Source organism: Loxodonta africana, chromosome 7, assembly GCF_030014295.1.
Source record: "Loxodonta africana isolate mLoxAfr1 chromosome 7, mLoxAfr1.hap2, whole genome shotgun sequence".
NCBI classification, from domain to species: Eukaryota; Metazoa; Chordata; class Mammalia; order Proboscidea; family Elephantidae; genus Loxodonta; species Loxodonta africana.
Window position 1 is genome coordinate 7,344,569 of NC_087348.1, and position 16,684 is coordinate 7,361,252.

The following is a 16,684-nucleotide window of genomic DNA, read 5'->3' on the forward strand; positions in this document are numbered from 1 at the left end:
TGACCTCCTCTGATTTCACTAGGGGGAAGGAGAAAGAATCACGATCAACAGCCCAAGGCTGATCCCCGTGAGGCAGATGTCAGACATACCCCCACCCTCCAACATTTTTACCAATTCCGACTCCAGCCTTCCCTCCCATGGCACTCTCTGCTTCTCTGATGGATTCGGTAATTCCTTGCAGTGGCCACACAGAACTCACAGTTCTTCGATCAGGACAGCCTCTTCTCAGCTCTCAGGCCTCTTGGGCCGGCCTCTGCCCTGCTCAGGCAAGTGTTAACAAAACTCTTTAGCTACAGCAATAAGTGCCCAGGGGACAATCTACTCTGCCAGCCAGTAAGCCTCCTGCCCAAAGGTGCTCCGGTCTCCTGCTCTGTGGCTCAGGACAGCCACTGCAACCCCTTGCTCCATGGGCCAGGAAGCCCACTGTGCCATCTCCCACTGGTTTCCTGGTTCTGCTGCCACTGTTTCTCTTCCCTGCTTCTTGCCATCTTGTGCCATCTCCAGTGTTACAGCTCTCTCCCTCTCTCTCTCTGTCTTCTGGGTCTAGGAGGTTCTCAGTGCAGGGACCCTGGGTCCAAAGGACAGGCCCTGCTCCCATGTCTTTTTCTTGGTGGTAGTGAGGTTCCCCCTTTCCACCTCTGGGATGGCTCATTTTAAGCCTAGAGGAATGGCAAAACTGACAAATCCCTTTGTCAGGGTTCTGTCTTAGTTATCTAGTGCTGTTATAACAGAAATACAGAAAGTGGATGCCTTTAACATACAGAAATCTAAAAAAAAAAAAAAATAGGAGACTAGAAGTTCAAATTCAGGGTGCCAGCTCTAGGGGAAGGCTTTCTCTCTCTGTGGCTCTGAGGTGAGGTCCTTGTCCTCAATCTTCCCCTGGTCTAGGAGCTTCTCAGCACAGGGACCCCAGGTCCAAAGGACACACTCTGCTCTTCGAGTTACTTTCTTGGTGGCATGAGGCCCCTCTCCTCTCTGCTTAGTTCTCTTTTAAATCTCAAAAGAGGTTGACTCAAGATAATCCTGTAGATTGAGTTCTGCCTCATTAACATAACTGCCTCTAATCCTGCCTCATTAACATCATAGACATAGACTTTACAACACATAGGATAAGCACATCAAATCACAAAACAGTGGATGACCAAACAATACTGGGAATCGTGGCCTAGCCAAGTTGACACACATTTTGGAGGAACACAATTCAATCCATAGCAAGTTCCATACACCTTATTTGTGTAGTTCTACCCCCACAAGGGTGCCATGCCCCTTATTTGTATTGTTAGCAAGATGTCCAGTCCCTTTTGTGGGCCACAAATGCCTTATTTGCATAGTCCCACTGAGTCATTTGGTGGGTGTTACTAAGACAATGGCTAAAAAAAAAAAAAAATGGCTAGAAAGGCCTTATTAAGTAATTTACTGCACTGCAGTTTTCCATGGCTGTGATTTACAGAAGTAGACCCACCAGGGCTGTCTTTTGTGGTGCCACTCCATTTGTGCCAAAAAAAAAAAAACAAACCCATTACCATCTAGTCAATCCAACTCATAGCAACCCTATAGGACAGAATAGAACTGCCCCATGGAGTTTCCAAGGAGCAGCTGGTAGATTCGAACCGCCAACCTTTTGGTTAGCAGTCGAGTGCTTAACCATTGTGCCACCAGGGCTCACCATTTGTGCCGCCAGGAACCTTTTCTTTCCCTCAGAGAGAGACTTATTTCCAGTAAATGCAGAATTCCCCTTTTCATTTCTGTGTGGCTGAGTTTCAGTATTAATTTTTTTCCTCTGATTTTGGTGTGTTTGAGAAAGACAGGATGGATTTCAGGGTGGTGCAGTGGTTAAGAACTTGGCTGCTAACCAAAAGGCCGGCAGTTTGAATCCACCAGCCACTTCTTGAAAACCCTATGGGACAGTTCTACTCCGTCCTGTAGGGTCGCTATGAGCCAGATCAACCAGACCAATGGCAAAGGGTTTGGTTTGGTTTTGGTTTTTCTCCCATCTTGAACTGGAACTCCCCTCCCCTTTCTTTTTAATCATAAATTCAAACTTAAGAAAGTAAAGTTGATCAGTCACAGCTGGTGGGGCACACGTAGGACAGGGACACATTGAGCGCGAGCCACACAATCACTGGCATATCTGGCCCACATCTGCATGTGTCATGGGGTCTCCCCACCCTGCTGACGTAGCCCAGGGCACCCTGGTGTGCTCAGCAGGCTCTCTCCATCATCCTGCCAGTGTCTTGGCGCCCCTTTTTGTCTTTCTAGTGTCTCGAACTGTGGCCCCTAAATAGATACGTCCACTTCCCAACCCCTGAAACCTGTGAATGTGACCTGAGTTGGGAAAAAATGCTCTTCGCAGATGAGACTAACTTAACAATCTTGAGAGGAAATCATTCCGGATTTAGGATGGGCCCTAAGCCCAATGACTGGTGTTACAGGTTCAACTGTGTTCCCCCCAAAATATGTGTCAACTTGGTTAGGCCATGATTCCCAGTATCATGTGGTTGTCCTCCATTTTGTGATTGTAATTTTATGCTAAAGAGGATTCGGGTGGGATTGTAACACCACCCTTACTTAGATCACCTCCCTGATCCAAGGTAAAGGGAGTTTCCCCAGGGCATGGCCTGCACCACCTTTTATCTCTTAAGAGATAAAAGGAAAGGGAGGCAAGGAGAGAGCTGGGGACTTCCTACCACCAAGAAAGCAGCACCAGGAGCAGAGTGCATACTTTGGACATGGGGTCCCTGCACCTGAGAAGCTCCTTGACCAGGGAAAGATTGAGGACAAAGACCTTCCTCCTGAGCCAACAGAAAGAGAAAGCCTTCCCCTGGAGCCGATGCCCTGATTTTGGACTTGTAACCTACTAGACTGTGAGAAAATAAATTTCTCTTCATTAAAGCCGTCTGCTTCTGGTATTTCTGTTACAGCAGCACTAGATGACTAAGACACCTGGTGTCCTTATGTTACCAATTGCCAATCTGACACAAAGGTCCTTGTCTTTCCCCGAGTAAGAATATACGCGACGGACAAACTTTATCTTCAGCAAGCTTTATTTTGCTTGAGTCAAGCAAAAGGAGTCAGCAGAGATCTAATCCTCTCTAAAAGAGTAACTAAAAAAGGGAAGCAAGGCTAGGGCTTATACGGGTTTGGTGGAGACAACAGAGTAATGACTATTTAGTGGGCTTCTTTCAAGGGGCAGGTACTTCTCAGAATGGTGATGCATGTTAATTAGGTTGCCGGGCATCTGGAATCTAAGACGGAACCCGCTGATATTCAAGATGGAGTCCTCTCCGCAGCCCTTGGCATCACTTATTATGGGATATAGCAAGCGCACTGACCTTTAGTTAAACAGCGGTTACACTTTGTTTTTCTGCTTATGCGCAAGCCTGTAAAGGGGAAGGGACTAGAAAAACACTAAGAAGGAGATAGTAATTCATGGGTTGTTTCAGCCTTATCTCTTGTGGACAGGGTGTGGTTCCTGTCTACCCATCTTCTAGATGGTAATCTTTGAACAGCTCTTTTGTTCTGCCAGCACAGTGAACCCTATCTGTCTTACTTATAAGAGACAGAAGGGGAGAGAACAGACGCAAAGCACCATGTGAAGATGGAGGCAGGGATTTGGGTGATACTGCCCCAGCCCAGGAATGGCGGGAACCACCAGAACCTGGAAGAGGCCAGGAAAGATCCTGCCCTAGAGCCTTTAGAGGGAGCATGGCACTGCCGACACCTTGATTTCAGACATCTGGCCTCTAGAACTGTGAGAGAATAGATAGATATGTGTTGTGTGAACCCTCCCAGTTTGCGGTAATTTGTTGTGGCGGGAACAGGAAAGGAATGCAGGATTATACAGGTGCTGAAGTATTGGATGTCATCTGCAGTTTCCTTTGGGGGCACTGGCGAGGTCTTGGGTGGGCACAGGCCTCAAGCACCAGAAAGGCTCCCTTGGTCCACTCATCCTGGCATCACTTAGCAGGAGATCCATGCTCAGATACCCAGCAGGCCAGGTCTGGGTGTCTGGAATGTCCTCATGTTGGTCCTTTGCCTGTCCCCAAGTCCTCCTTTGGGGTCCTGCTTACACCTCCTTTGTCCCGTTGCACAAAAGCTCTATTCTCTTCTTTTTCTCCCAGTTAGCCCTTGATGGTTATTTAGGGTGACAAACACCAGGAAGAGTTTACACACCCCTTCAACTAATCCCGAGCCATTAGAAATATGAAACTCATCTTCCTCATTCCTCCAGGGTTCTGTTTTTAGAAAGGCCGGGTCCCATTTTGCAAATCAGCAAAAAAAAAAAAAAAGAAGACCTGTTGAGCTTTTATTAATAGAAACAGGTTGAGCTGTTCGTCTTCTGTTAACATTTTCTTTCTCTAGGGACCACTTTGCACCTTGCAAAGACAATTTCCTCCCAATGTACAAAACTCAGAGCCACAAAGGGCATATGGATGGGGGCTCCATTGCTGCAATGGGTCATGACGCCATAACCAATACTTACGGCTTCCTTCCTCCGTCATCCATCCTATGTTTCCCTTCCTCCAGCTAGCACCTCACCTGCTCGGGTTCTTTACCAGGTGCGATGACTTAATATAAAGATGTCGCGTCTCTCCAAATTCATCTATAAATTTGCTGCCAATTTCAATCAAAAGTCCCTCAAGGCTCAGTGAACAATGATGAGTCTGCGAAGCATCTCACAACATGGATGAATCTGGAGAGCATTTTGCTCAGTGAAATAAGTTGATCACAAAAGGACAAATATCGTATGAGACCACTGCTGTAAAAATTCACAAAAAAGTTTACATGCAAAAAGAAACAATCTTTGATGGTTACAAGGGAGGGGAGGGGTGGGGATGGAAAAACACTTAATAGACAATAGATAAGTGGAAATTTTGGTGAGGGGTAAGACAGTACAAAATACTGAGGAAGCCAGCACAACCTGTACAAGGCAAGGTCATGGTAGCTCCATAGACACATCCAAACACCCTGAAGGACAGAATTGCTGGGCTGAGGGCTCGGGGGACCATGGTCTCGGGGAACATGTAGCTCAATTGGCATAACATAGTTTATAAAGAATATGTTCTACGCTCTACTTTGGTGAGTAGCGTCTGGGGTCTTAAAAGCCTGTGAGTGGCCATCTAAGATACTCTACTGGTCTCACTCCTTCGGGAACAAGGAAGAATGAAGAAAACTAAACATACAAGGGAAAGATTGGTCCAAAGGACTAATGGACCACATCTACCACGGCCTCCACCAGACGGGGTCCAGTACAACTAGATGGTGCCCTGTACCACCACTGACGGCTCTGACAGGGATCACAGTAGAGGGTCCCGGGCAGACCTGGAGAAAAATGTAGAACAAATTCTAACACAAAAAGAAAGACCAGATTTGCTGGCCTGACAGACGAGAGAAACCCTGAAAGTGTGGCTCTCTGACACTGTTTGAGCTCAGTAATGAGGCCACTCCTGAGGCAGCCAAAGATTGAACAGGCCCATGGAACAAAACAAGACTAAAGGGGCACACCAGCCCTGGGGCAGGGACTGGAAGCCAGGAGGGAACAGGAAAGCCAGCAATAGGGAACCCAGCGTTGAGGAGGGAGAGTGTGGACATGTCGTGGGGTTGTTAGCCCATGTCAAGGAACGATGTGTGTACTGTTTGCTGAAAAACTAGTTTGTTTTGTAAAGTTCATCTAAAGTACTATAATAGAAAAAAAGTCCATCGAGGCTCTTTATTGACTTGGGCAAGCTGATTCTCAAATGTATGTAGAACAAGGGCCTGTTACGGACATGTCATATAAATAGAATCATACGCCATGTGGCTGTTATGGATTGAATTGTGTGCCCCAAAATTATGTGTCAACTTGGCTAGGCCATGATTCCCACTATTGTGTGGTTGTCCACAATTTTGTGATCTGATGTACTTATCCTATGTGTTATAAATCCTAATCTCCATGATGTTAATGAGGCAGGATTAGAGGCAGTTATGTTAATGAGGCAGAACTCAATCTACAGGATTAGGTTGTAACCTGTCAATCTCTTTTGAGATTTAAAAGAGCATTTAGCAGACAGGACAGGGGCCTCATACCACCAAGTAAGATGTACCAGGAGCAGAGCATGTCCTTTTAACCCGGGGTCCCTGCACTGAGAAGTTCCTAGACTGGGGGAAGATTGATGACAAAGACCTTCCCCTAGAGCTGAGGGAGAGAAAACCTTCCCCTGGAGCTGAATGCCTGCATTCGGACTTCTAGCCTCCTAAACTGTGAGAGAATAAAATTCTGTTTGTTAAAGCCATCCACTTGTGGTATTTCTGTTATCACAGCACTAGATAACTAACACAGTTGCCTTTTGTGTCTGGCTTCTGTCATTTAGCATGATGTTCTCAAGGTTCATCCATGCTGTAGCATGAATCAGGACGTGTAGGTGGATGTCTCCATTGCCTGTCTTCTTCTTCCTCCTGTATGTGCATGACTCTGTGTCTAATCTGCTCTTTTTATAACTCAGAAGTGATTAGATATAGAACCCACCCTGCTCAGGTATGATCTAATTAGCTGCAGTGTGATGAATTGCTTTTATGTGACCTTTTTTTGCCATGGTCTTGTAACTCCCACCAAATAACTGGGTGGGACTATGCAAATAAGGCACTTGTGGCCCACCAAGGAGATTGGACAGCTTGCTAATAATGTAAATAAGGTGACTAGCACCTTGTGGGGGTAGGACCATGCAAATAAGGTGTATGAAACCCTAACAAAGGGATTGGTCAGATTTGCCATCCCACTAGGCTTAAAAATGAGCCATCCCAGAGGTGGACCAGGGGGAACAGGGACTTTACCACTACCAAGAAGAGACAAGAGTGGAGTGAATCCTTTGGACCCGCGATCTTTGCTCTAAGAACCTCCTAGACCCAGGACACGGAGAGAGAGCAGAAACACCAGAGATGGCGAGAAGCAGCAGCAGAGAAACAGCGGCAGCAGAGGCAGCAGAACCAGGATATGGCACCGTAGGTTTCCTGGCCTATAGAGTGAGAGAGCCGAGTGCCTTTGGGCAAGAGGCTTGCTGGCGGAGTGGGGTGCCTCCAAGCACTTATCGGCAGAGCCAAAAGAGCTTTGTAACACTTGCCTGAGCAGGGCAGATGCCAGGCTAGTCCAAAAAGCCCGAGGGGCTGAGGGGCCAAGGGCTGAGACGCCAAGGGCCAGGGAGAGTCCTGCCTGTGGGCATGACCGAGGAGCTGCCCTGACTGAGCTGTGTCCGCAGTCATTTCCAATCCTGAATTATAACCTGCTACTTCCCTAATAAACCTCATAATCATGAGGATTGTCTGTGAGTTCTGTGTGGCCATTGCAACAAATTATGGAACCCAGCAGAGAAGTAGAGAGTGCCATGGGAGGGACGGCTTCTGTCAGAATTGGTAAAAAGATTGGGGAGCGGAGGCATGTCTGAACTCCACCTCGTAGGAATCAGCCCTGGGCTGTTGATCTTGATTCTCCTGCCTCCTAGTGAAGGTAGGGGAGGTCAGATGCCCCACCGCCACACCATTTTTACACTAGCTTAACAAAGAGCACCCTGTTTCTAAACATGATTATATCCACAGGTATAAGGGTTAGAATTCCAATATATACTTTGGGGGGACACGATTCAAGCCATAACACACGGGGACTAAGTGAAGGTCCCAAGAGAGACTGCATGGCCTTTTCTAACAGCCTAGGAACCCCACAGCATCCCTGCCACCACATTCTGCACTTAGAGGTAACCAGCAAGACCTGCCTGGGCTTGACTGGAGGCACAGAGATCCATCTCTTGTTGGGAGGAACCCCAAAATATTTGTGGACATGTTAAGTCATCACCAGAAATCTGATACAATTCCAAATTCCTTATCCCGTGTGTGTAACCTGTTTGCTTGTCTCTTTGTTTTTCTCTCTGGAAGGTGGCAGAACCCCTGGGGGCTCTGGAATCTTATGGTGGTGTTTTTGTATCCACCTTTGGTCTTTTTTCATTCATTGTGTTGGACCCTCAGTGGCCTTTCCATCTAAAAGCCCATGCTCTTCAGTCCTGGGAAATGTGACTGTATTACCTATACTGTAATAGTAATTTCCTCTCTACTGTCTTTTTTTTTCCCTGCCCTCTCCTTTTGTCCCCTCTCTGGAACTCAACTATGAAGGTCCTCAAATAAAACTCTATTTTTCTTATCTTTTCTTGCTTTTATCTTCTTCTTCTATTTTTTAAATGCATTTTCAGCTTTATCCTCTTGAAATTTTTCATTTCTGCTGTCATATTTTTAATTTCCAAGAGCTCTTCCTTTTTCTCCATTCTTTTGAGTAGCATCTGTTATTTTCAGGTGTAGCATATTTTGCTGTCTCTCTGAAGATGACGGTTATATTTGGAGTTTTCTTCTGCTTCCTGCATTGTCTTTATCTCCTCTGGGTTATTATGATCTCTTTCATGCTAGAGATTTCTGTCCAATATCTGACAATTATATGTTGTATCATTATTTTGTTGTCCAAAAATATTTTTGCATTTTAGGAGCGGGGCTGTCAAAAGCTGACAGCAGGTTCATGTGTGAGAGGGGCTTGTAAACTTCACAGCAGGTTTATTGGACACAGACCCGGTCACCACCCCCCTCTCCCCTGCCCTGCCAGTATCAGTTTCCACTCTCCCAGCCAAGAGGTATGAGGCTGACTGCTGGCACTCCAGAAGCTAGGCTGGGGAGATGGGGGTGCAGTGGAGGCCTGGGGTCTCAGGGTGAACAGGTCAGACCCTCCCCCTTGGTTTTACTCTGGCCCCTTAGCCCTGCCCACTGAGTGCAGCCAAGTGAACGAGCCGCCCCCAACGTGCCCTGTTGAATTCCTGATGCACAGAACCATGAGCAAGTGAACTGATGATTGTTTGAAGCCTTTAAGTTTGTTATGAGGCCATGTTGCTATCGTTGTTAGGTGCCTTCAAGTTGATTTCAACTCATAGAGACCTCATGTGACAGAGTAGAACTGCCCCATAGGGTTTTCTAGGCTGTCATCTTCGTGGAAGCAGATCCTCAGGTCTGTCTCCAGTGGGGCCACTGGGTAGATTGAACCGTCAACCTTTTGGCTAGCAGCCAAGTGCTTAACTGTTGTGCCAATAGATGTCTGAATACCCACCAAGCCACAGGTCACAGTGACAACCTCTGGTCATTGGCCACCAGGTTGTTAGGAGCCCTTTATTCTTCCCTGTGGGACACGCACAGTCACATGTATGAACCACTCCCCCTCCCCCCCCAGCCCCTTCCTTACCTTCTCCACCAACGTCCCAACGCCAGTCCTCCAATCTTGCCTCTTCCAAATCCCTGAAGTCTGGCCTCGGCCCAAGACTATGGATGGTGCTGACCTTGGCTGTTTCTCTTCACTGGCAAAGTGGGCAGCAGGAGGTGGCACTGGAAGCTCTGCTCTGAGGCTCCTTCTCCAGGGTCCTTCAGTACTGCTCCGAGGGGGATGTAGTGCAGGGCTGTCCCCGCGGGAGGCCAAGCTCCTGGTTTTCAGTCCTTGGGGGCCTGGTCACAGGCACTGCCCTCAAGGCCAAAGTTTGGCAGTGGCACCTGAGTCATCGGCTTCTGTGGTTTCCCGGTGAGTGCTTGCTGAGGCAGGTCCCCGGAGCCATGTGTGGGAGGCAGTCCGGGCTGCAAATGTCTTTGCACCTGGGTGTTCTGACAAGCAACTCAGTCTACCATCCCTGGCACTCGTGATCACATGTCCAATCTCCCCTGGAGCCCACGACTGATTGAGAGCCAGGAGCTGCTCCTCGAAAGGAGAATACGTGGGCTCCTGCTTTTCTTCCTACAAGACGTCCCTCCATTCAAGTTTCGGATTCCTGAGGAAAAGGCTTCTAGTTGGCTTGGCTGGGGTCATGTGCCTCCAGAGAGGGTGGCTGGAACCAGCTCTGGGGAAAATCGAGTTTCCAAAAGAGAAACAAAGGAGGTGCTAATGTCCAAAGAAGGAAGAAGATGGAAGGCAGACCAACGTTCTCAGCAGTCAGAGGAACAGGGCATTTTGGATGCAATGAGCAAGGTTTGCCATTGCAATTCATTTACTTCTTGAGTCAAAAGTAGCAGGCCCCATCTCTTACTCTCTTTCCCCAGTGGCCAAGTTCACCCTGCCAGACTCCCCAGGCTGGGAGCTGTACCTATCAGCAACAAGTCCGTGGTCCTTGGAGAGAACACCCAGCCCCTGGCCAGGGCCCCATGCATCTGTCCCAGTCCCTCCAGCCCTGCATTCAACATCTGTGCTCCTCAAAAGGAGAATATGTGGGCTCCTGCTTTCTCCCTGCGAGATGTCCCTCCATTCAAGTTTCAGATTCCTGAGGAAAAGGCTTCTAGTTGGCTTGGATGGGGTCATGTGTCGCTGCCGTCCCCCCACCCAAATCCTTAATTTAATCACATTTAATCATCCAAAGGAGCCCTGGTGGTGCAGTGGTTAAGAGCTCAGGCTGCTAACCAAAAGTCGCAGTTCAAATCTATCAGCTCCTCCTTGGAAACCCCATGGGGCAGTTCTACTCTGTCCCGTTGGGTCGCTATGAGTTGGAATCAACTCGAGAGCAAAGGGTTTGGTTTTGGTTTAGAATCATCTGGAGATTCTTAATCACACCTGCAAAGACCCTTTTCCCAACTGAGGTCACATTCACAGGTTCAGGGAAGTAGAGTTTCTTTTTTGGGGGATGGGGGAACCATTCAACCCACTATAGCCAGAACATGTCACGTGGCTCTGCCTGACTGCTAAGGGGACAAGGAAGTGTGGTTCTCCCATATTCTATGGGACAGCAATATTAGTGTCTAGTAAAGGAGGCTGTACTCAGAGCTGCCCCTGTCCCTCTCTGCTCCAAAAGAGCCTGCTCCAGGCATGCTTGTTCTTTTTTATGGCAGCGTAATACTCCATTTGTGTGTGTGCGCCTTAACATACTTAGCCAGTTCCCTATTGATGGGTGTTTATGCTGTTTACTCGGTTGTGATTACTAACAATGATACCATGAATTACCTGGTTAATTCCTTAATTCACGCAGGAGCAAGTTACTCCAATTTTCTGTGATTCAGTTTCCTCATCCACAAATAAGGATAATAGTACCTGCCTCAAGGGTGGTCAGAATTAAAAAAGGTAATATACCTAAGGCGTTTCGCATAGCACCAGGCAGGGAACAGGTACTCGGTGTTAGCCATGATTGTTGTTACTTGCTAGTGCATCGGCAGGATAAACTCCTAGGGGTGGAATCGGGGGCGGGGGAGGTAGGGGAACGAGGAGACACGCACTTTTAGTTTCGACCCCCCCTTCTTGGATCCTGACATCTCCCACAGGTGATGCCCATTCCAGCCTGTAACCCCAGTTGAGGCACCACCACCACTTCCTCAGCTCCTGGGCAGTTTGGGGATCCCTGGCCCTGCTCTCTGCTGCTGCTGCTTTGTGCACCTGGGGCTTCCGGGGGTGTCAGGCCCTCCTCCCAGATAACTGAACTGGGACCACTGTGAAACCTCCAATGCCCCGGAAGTTGGGCCTTTAAGCCACGGAGTCATGGCAGGCATTCCTGATTCAGCCTCTGACTAAAGCAGAGAAAATACATTTTCTCTAGTGTTTTAATATTAAAGTAGAGGGAATATATTTTCTCATTTGTTTTAGGATAGCTGTATAAGCTGTGATTCATCTCTAGTTTTTGGAAAATGGCACAGGTTCTGTTCAAGATATGGCTGGGCAGCCTGTTCCACTCTTAACAAACACCCTAATACAAGACTTTTTCTCCTATTCACAATGGGTGATTGAGAGCTTGACATGACTAACACCATAATGACGCTCTAAGTAATCTCTAAAAACATTTTTTTATGGCACCAGCTGCACAAAGGGGTGCGGAGCTCTCTCTGCTCCCGTGGCCTTGGTCACACTTCTCTTTTTTGTTCTCTTGAGAAATGGCCTTCAGCCTGCAAAACGGCCGAAAGGCTCCTGACGTTTTTAATCTACAACTTTCTTTCTTGCTCCCTATCTCAGCCAGAGTGAACTTGACAAAACAGTTCTACTAGCTGAGAGATTCTTATGTGAGTTTTTTCAGCCTGTCACAAACACACTGATTAGAGCCCAGATGTCTGACAGGCATATCTTTAGTTTAATAAAGAGTTTCTTGTAGCCCACCATCTGTGGGCTACGTGCTCAAACACATTAGGTAACCCTGACCTTCCCCTTATAAAACTCTCCCGCTAGCTCTTTAGAGTTAGACAGAATTTGGGGAAATTGAACCCCGTCTGTCTCTTGAATACCAGTATTCAGTAAAGCCCTCTTGCTGCTTACCTCCTCCTGTCTCGGTATCGGCTTTGCAGCAGGCACCTCGAATTGCAGTAACATGACTTCCGTCCCCGCAGGGTCTCAGAAGGCAGCCTCAGCCAGGACACAAGTGCCTCGTCCCTGGGCCCCTGAGTGGCTTTCCTGGAAACCCTCAACTTTCTAGAATGAGCTTTCGGAAAGGGTGGGGAGGAGGCTGATTTCTCCGAAAATCTCCCCTACATGGGGGCTCCTTCTTTGGACTACCGGTAGGAGCCTTCTGCCACTGGGCAGGGCTCCCCAAAGGTGTCTTCCCCCATCTCAGGCTGCACTGAGGGAGGTTTCCATAGCTCCTCTCCTCCAGCCACTCTTGGGAGCTCTGAGGGCTCTGTCCTGCAGGACGCACCTCCCCTGTGCCTCCGTTTTGCCTGGCCCCTCACCGCAGCTCCCTTCAGCTGCTCACCCTGCTCCATCTTTTAGCAGCCTGATGGTGAGAGGTGTAGGCGGGAGACCACCAGATTGCCCAGTGTTGCTCTCATGCCCACCAGTTGGCGGGAAGCCAGATGAGCACAGAGTGTCCCTCCCTCCCCAGACCCAGCCAGACCACTCAGAGCTGCTCAGCTCACCCCAAGCCCCTGGACCCGATCCCCTGGCAGGAAGCCCTGGGACTGGACAGCTTGTTTCCATAAGTAAGCCTTCTCTTTAGGACCTCCAGGGCGGGGCCTCAGGCTCTTTTATTTTTTTTTCCCGTTTTTTGAGATTCAGTAAACACAGAGGGGACCGATGGCTTCAGAAAGCCCCTCCAGCTGTATCTTATGATCCAAGTGTCTAGGCCACCGCCTTTTCCCTAACTGCCACCCCTCCCTCCAGCCTGGCAGTTGGGGATCCCAGAGCCCCTCCCAAGAAACAATGCTCACAGCACAGCTTCTCTTACAAATTTTATTGGTCCTGGGAAAGGGAGGCAGGCACCCCTCCAACCAGGGCCCCAGAGCCCTCACTGTTTCCCATTGCCGTTGATGGGGAGGTTCACGTGCTCTGGGGAGGCCAGGAAGGCCTTGAGCTTGGGTCTCGCACAGAGTCGAGCCACATAGGCCGAGAGCAGGGGAAAGGCGTCCAGGCAGCCGGGGGCCAGCACTTGGTGGTTCAGTAGCAGGTCCAACAGGTTGTAGTCAGCAAAGGATATCTGCGGGCAGAGGGGCGAGGGGGCTTCAGCGGGCGGGGCAGACCGCCTGGCCGGCCTCCACCTCGGGTGGCTCACAGGGCCTCCGCGTCTGTTTTCCCCTCTAAAGGTGCTGTGGCGGGGCAGACCGCCTGGTCGGCCTCCACCTCGGGTGGCTTGCAGGGCCTCCGCATCTGTTTTCCCCTCTAAAGGGTGCTGTGGAAGGGGCGGGGCAAGGCCACCACTCACCTGGTCTCCCACGATGAAGGCTTGGCCCCCATTGTTCTGGGACAGCAGAGTCTCAAAGGGCTTCAGGTGCCCGGGCAGGGCCTTCACATAGTCATCCTTGCCTGCCTCCTGCTCAGAAGATGCCGCCATGTACCGTCCTCCAGCTCATGCGGCCGCCCACCCCAGCCCTCAGACACCCCCTTCTGTCCGTCTCCCCTCAGTGATGGCAACCCCCAGGCTGGGGACCGGAGGCCCAGTGCTCTCTGCTCAACCCACGCCCAGGCCATCACCTAACCCTGCCTGTGCCGGCAGCTAACTCATCTCTACCCCGTTCCCGCCTTCCCAGGTTACTGCAACACTCAGAGCTGGCTCCTACCAGGGTCCTTCTAGGCCTCACATGCTCCTCCATGGCCCCCCACTGCCCAGAAGGTCCAGCACGCTGGTTCAGGCCTTTCGGAGCTAGCAGTTCCGCAGCTCAGCTTCTGATACTCAACTCTCTCTCTCTCTCTCACACACACACACACGCTCAAGTACATAGGCACACACGTTGCTAGAACATATTGATCACATACCTGCACACACTCAACCACACATGCATATACACTCAAATACATGCACCCTCAGACGTGCACACATATGCTTGTACATGCCCACACACATGCACACACGCACACATGTGCACATGTACACACACAAGCTCACATACTCATGAACACATGCACACACGTTCACCTATGCTGGAACACATGCTCACACTGGTGCACACTCTTGAACACTTGTGCACACACTCACATATACACGCACACATGCTCATGCCCACGTGTGCACACATGCACACACACACACACATACATGCTCTGCCTCTGCTAAACTGGTCCCAGATCCCCAAATGCATCTGAAAGTGCCAGCCCCTCCTTCCAGAAGTTGGCTATAGATCCTCGACCTCCTCCTCTAGGAAGCCCTCCTGGCCTCTCCACTGAGGCCGATGTCTCCCGTCCTTGTACTGTTCTGCCATTGCCTGTGGCTTGTCCATAGTCCACCCCCAGGCAGTGAGGGCAACGACTGTCTTGTCCATATGGTCTCGATCTAGCACAGAGCCTGACCCAGCCCAGATGCCCTGCCTGAGGGGCTCCAGCAAGTCCCTGTCTTGGTTTGCCTGCAGTGGCCAGCCAAGGCCAGCACTCACGTAGTTGGTATAGATGAGGGTGACGTATTTACAGCGCAGGTCCTCCACGCCGTCGTTCACCACGTCCACCAGGGCTGCCTCCTTTGGGTTTTTCCCATAGAGTCCTGGGGGATGGGAGAGGGGCAGCATGACTGGGCACCTGACCAACACACAACGCTCGGCTGACCCACTGACAGGCATGTGGCTGACTTGGGCCTCGGTGGGAGGAGGGGAGAGGATGTGGATACACGATGGGAGAAAGGAACAAAGGAACAGATAAGCCGGACACACTGTAGGTGCCCAGGCTCAGTAGGGGCAGCCTGGAGAACTTCAGACAGGGCTGGACTTGACCTTAGGCTAGTTACACAATCTCAGTGGGCCTTGTTTCCTCAACTGCAAAATGGGGTGCTCTCCAGTCCACAGGGTTGCTGGGCAGCTTGACTTAAATGGACAAGGCTCAGGTGGCTGGCAATGAGAGGGGCTCAGGAACACTGGCTGCCGTGCCCCACCCCTGCCCAAGGCTGGGCCCCCACAGCTCCAAGACTCACCCAGGGAGCGGCCCAGGTGCCGCAGGATGGCATTGGACTGGTACAGGGTGAGGTCTCCGTCCAGGAACTTGGGGAGCTGCCCGTACAGCTGGGGGAGGGAATACGGTGTAGTGAGGGGTCCTGAGCTCAGCTGCCCCCTCCCAGTCTCCCCCTAGGCCCAGCCCTGTCCGGCCCAGGTTGCGCACTCACACAGGAGGCCTTAAGCGGGCCCTGCAGCCAGTTCTCCATGGTTACCACCTCCTCCTTCCAGCTCTGGCCCTGGTCACTCAGCAGCATGCGCATGGCCTGGCAGCGCCCTGGGGAAAAACAGGGGTGTGGGGACAGGGCTCTCATCCCACAGCACACTGGGAGGGGGCAGGTCTGGGGAAGGGGTGAACACTTCCGCCTTTGGGAGCCTCTGGGAAGGGACGGGGGAAGGAGACTCAGGCCCAGAGCCACATGAGGGAGGGATAAGGGGACCTGGAATCTCCCCAAGGTGGGTGTGGGGTCCCTAGGCTGCAGCGCCTGCCACGCATGCCCCCAGACATAGGCCCCTACCTCGAACCGGGAAGTAGACAATGGTGTAGGGTGGCACTAGGAAGACAAAGAGACATTTATCAGAGCCTGGGAGAAGGGTGCACCATCTGCCCTCCCTAGGGCCCCATCCCCAACTCAGAGAGCTCAGGACCCCTAGGAGCCGGTCTCTGCACTGGGGGCTCCAAGGGGCCCGGGGAACCCCCATCCCACACTGGATGCGTCCTAGGCCCCTGGGATCTCCTTCCCGGCACTGGGGGAGCCCCGACTCGACGCTGGGAGGGCCGGCCCCCTGGGAGCCCTGGTCCGTGCTGGGAGCTCTTTGGGCCCCTGGGATCCCGGTCCCCGCGTCGGATACGCGCCGACCCCTGGGGCCCAGGCCCCGCGCAGACTTACTGGTCGCAGTCGCAGGCGGGAATGCAGACAAGGATCCACCCTCAGGCTTCGCGGCCTCTGAGCTTTATAAGGCTCAGCCCTACCCCGGCCCGCCCCGGCCCACCCCTGCCTCCCCGGCTGGCCCAATTGCCGAGTCACGGTGCTGGGCGGGCCCCGAGCTGCAGCATCCGGGAGAGTCCCAGGGGACAGCGCAGCCTCGTCAGCACCCAGCCTCGCAGGGGGCGCCCTAGCCCGCCGCCCACTGAGCCCGTATTCGGCGCCAAGCACCCATCCTGCTGCGCTTGGCTGGTCATGGAACTATGGGTGGTTGGAACCCACCAGATGCTCTGCGGGAGAAAGCCGTGGCAGTGTGCTTCCATAAATATTTACAGCCTTGGAAATCCTGTGAGGCAGTTCCACTCTGCCCTGCAGGGTCGCTATAAGTCAGAAACAGACTC

The 16,684-nt window shown here is 51.1% G+C and overlaps 1 protein-coding gene across 2 annotated transcripts; it reads right to left on the minus strand.

The window, feature by feature from the left end:
• Positions 1 to 13,163: 13,163 nt before the first annotated feature.
• Positions 13,164 to 16,341, minus strand: GSTP1 (glutathione S-transferase pi 1). 2 transcript variants are annotated; one of them, XM_010598996.3, is made up of 7 exons: positions 16,248 to 16,341; positions 15,876 to 15,911; positions 15,528 to 15,634; positions 15,339 to 15,426; positions 14,812 to 14,915; positions 13,647 to 13,754; positions 13,164 to 13,421 (listed from the first exon to the last, which is right to left on the minus strand). In XM_010598996.3, coding segments are annotated over exons 1-7 (633 nt in total). In that variant the 5' UTR covers positions 16,249 to 16,341; the 3' UTR covers positions 13,164 to 13,232. The 2 variants fall into 2 exon arrangements, with proteins under 2 accessions (XP_010597298.1, XP_023415303.1); XM_023559535.1 differs by lacking the exon at positions 16,248 to 16,341 and having other exon boundaries at positions 15,876 to 16,241.
• Positions 16,342 to 16,684: the final 343 nt, after the last annotated feature.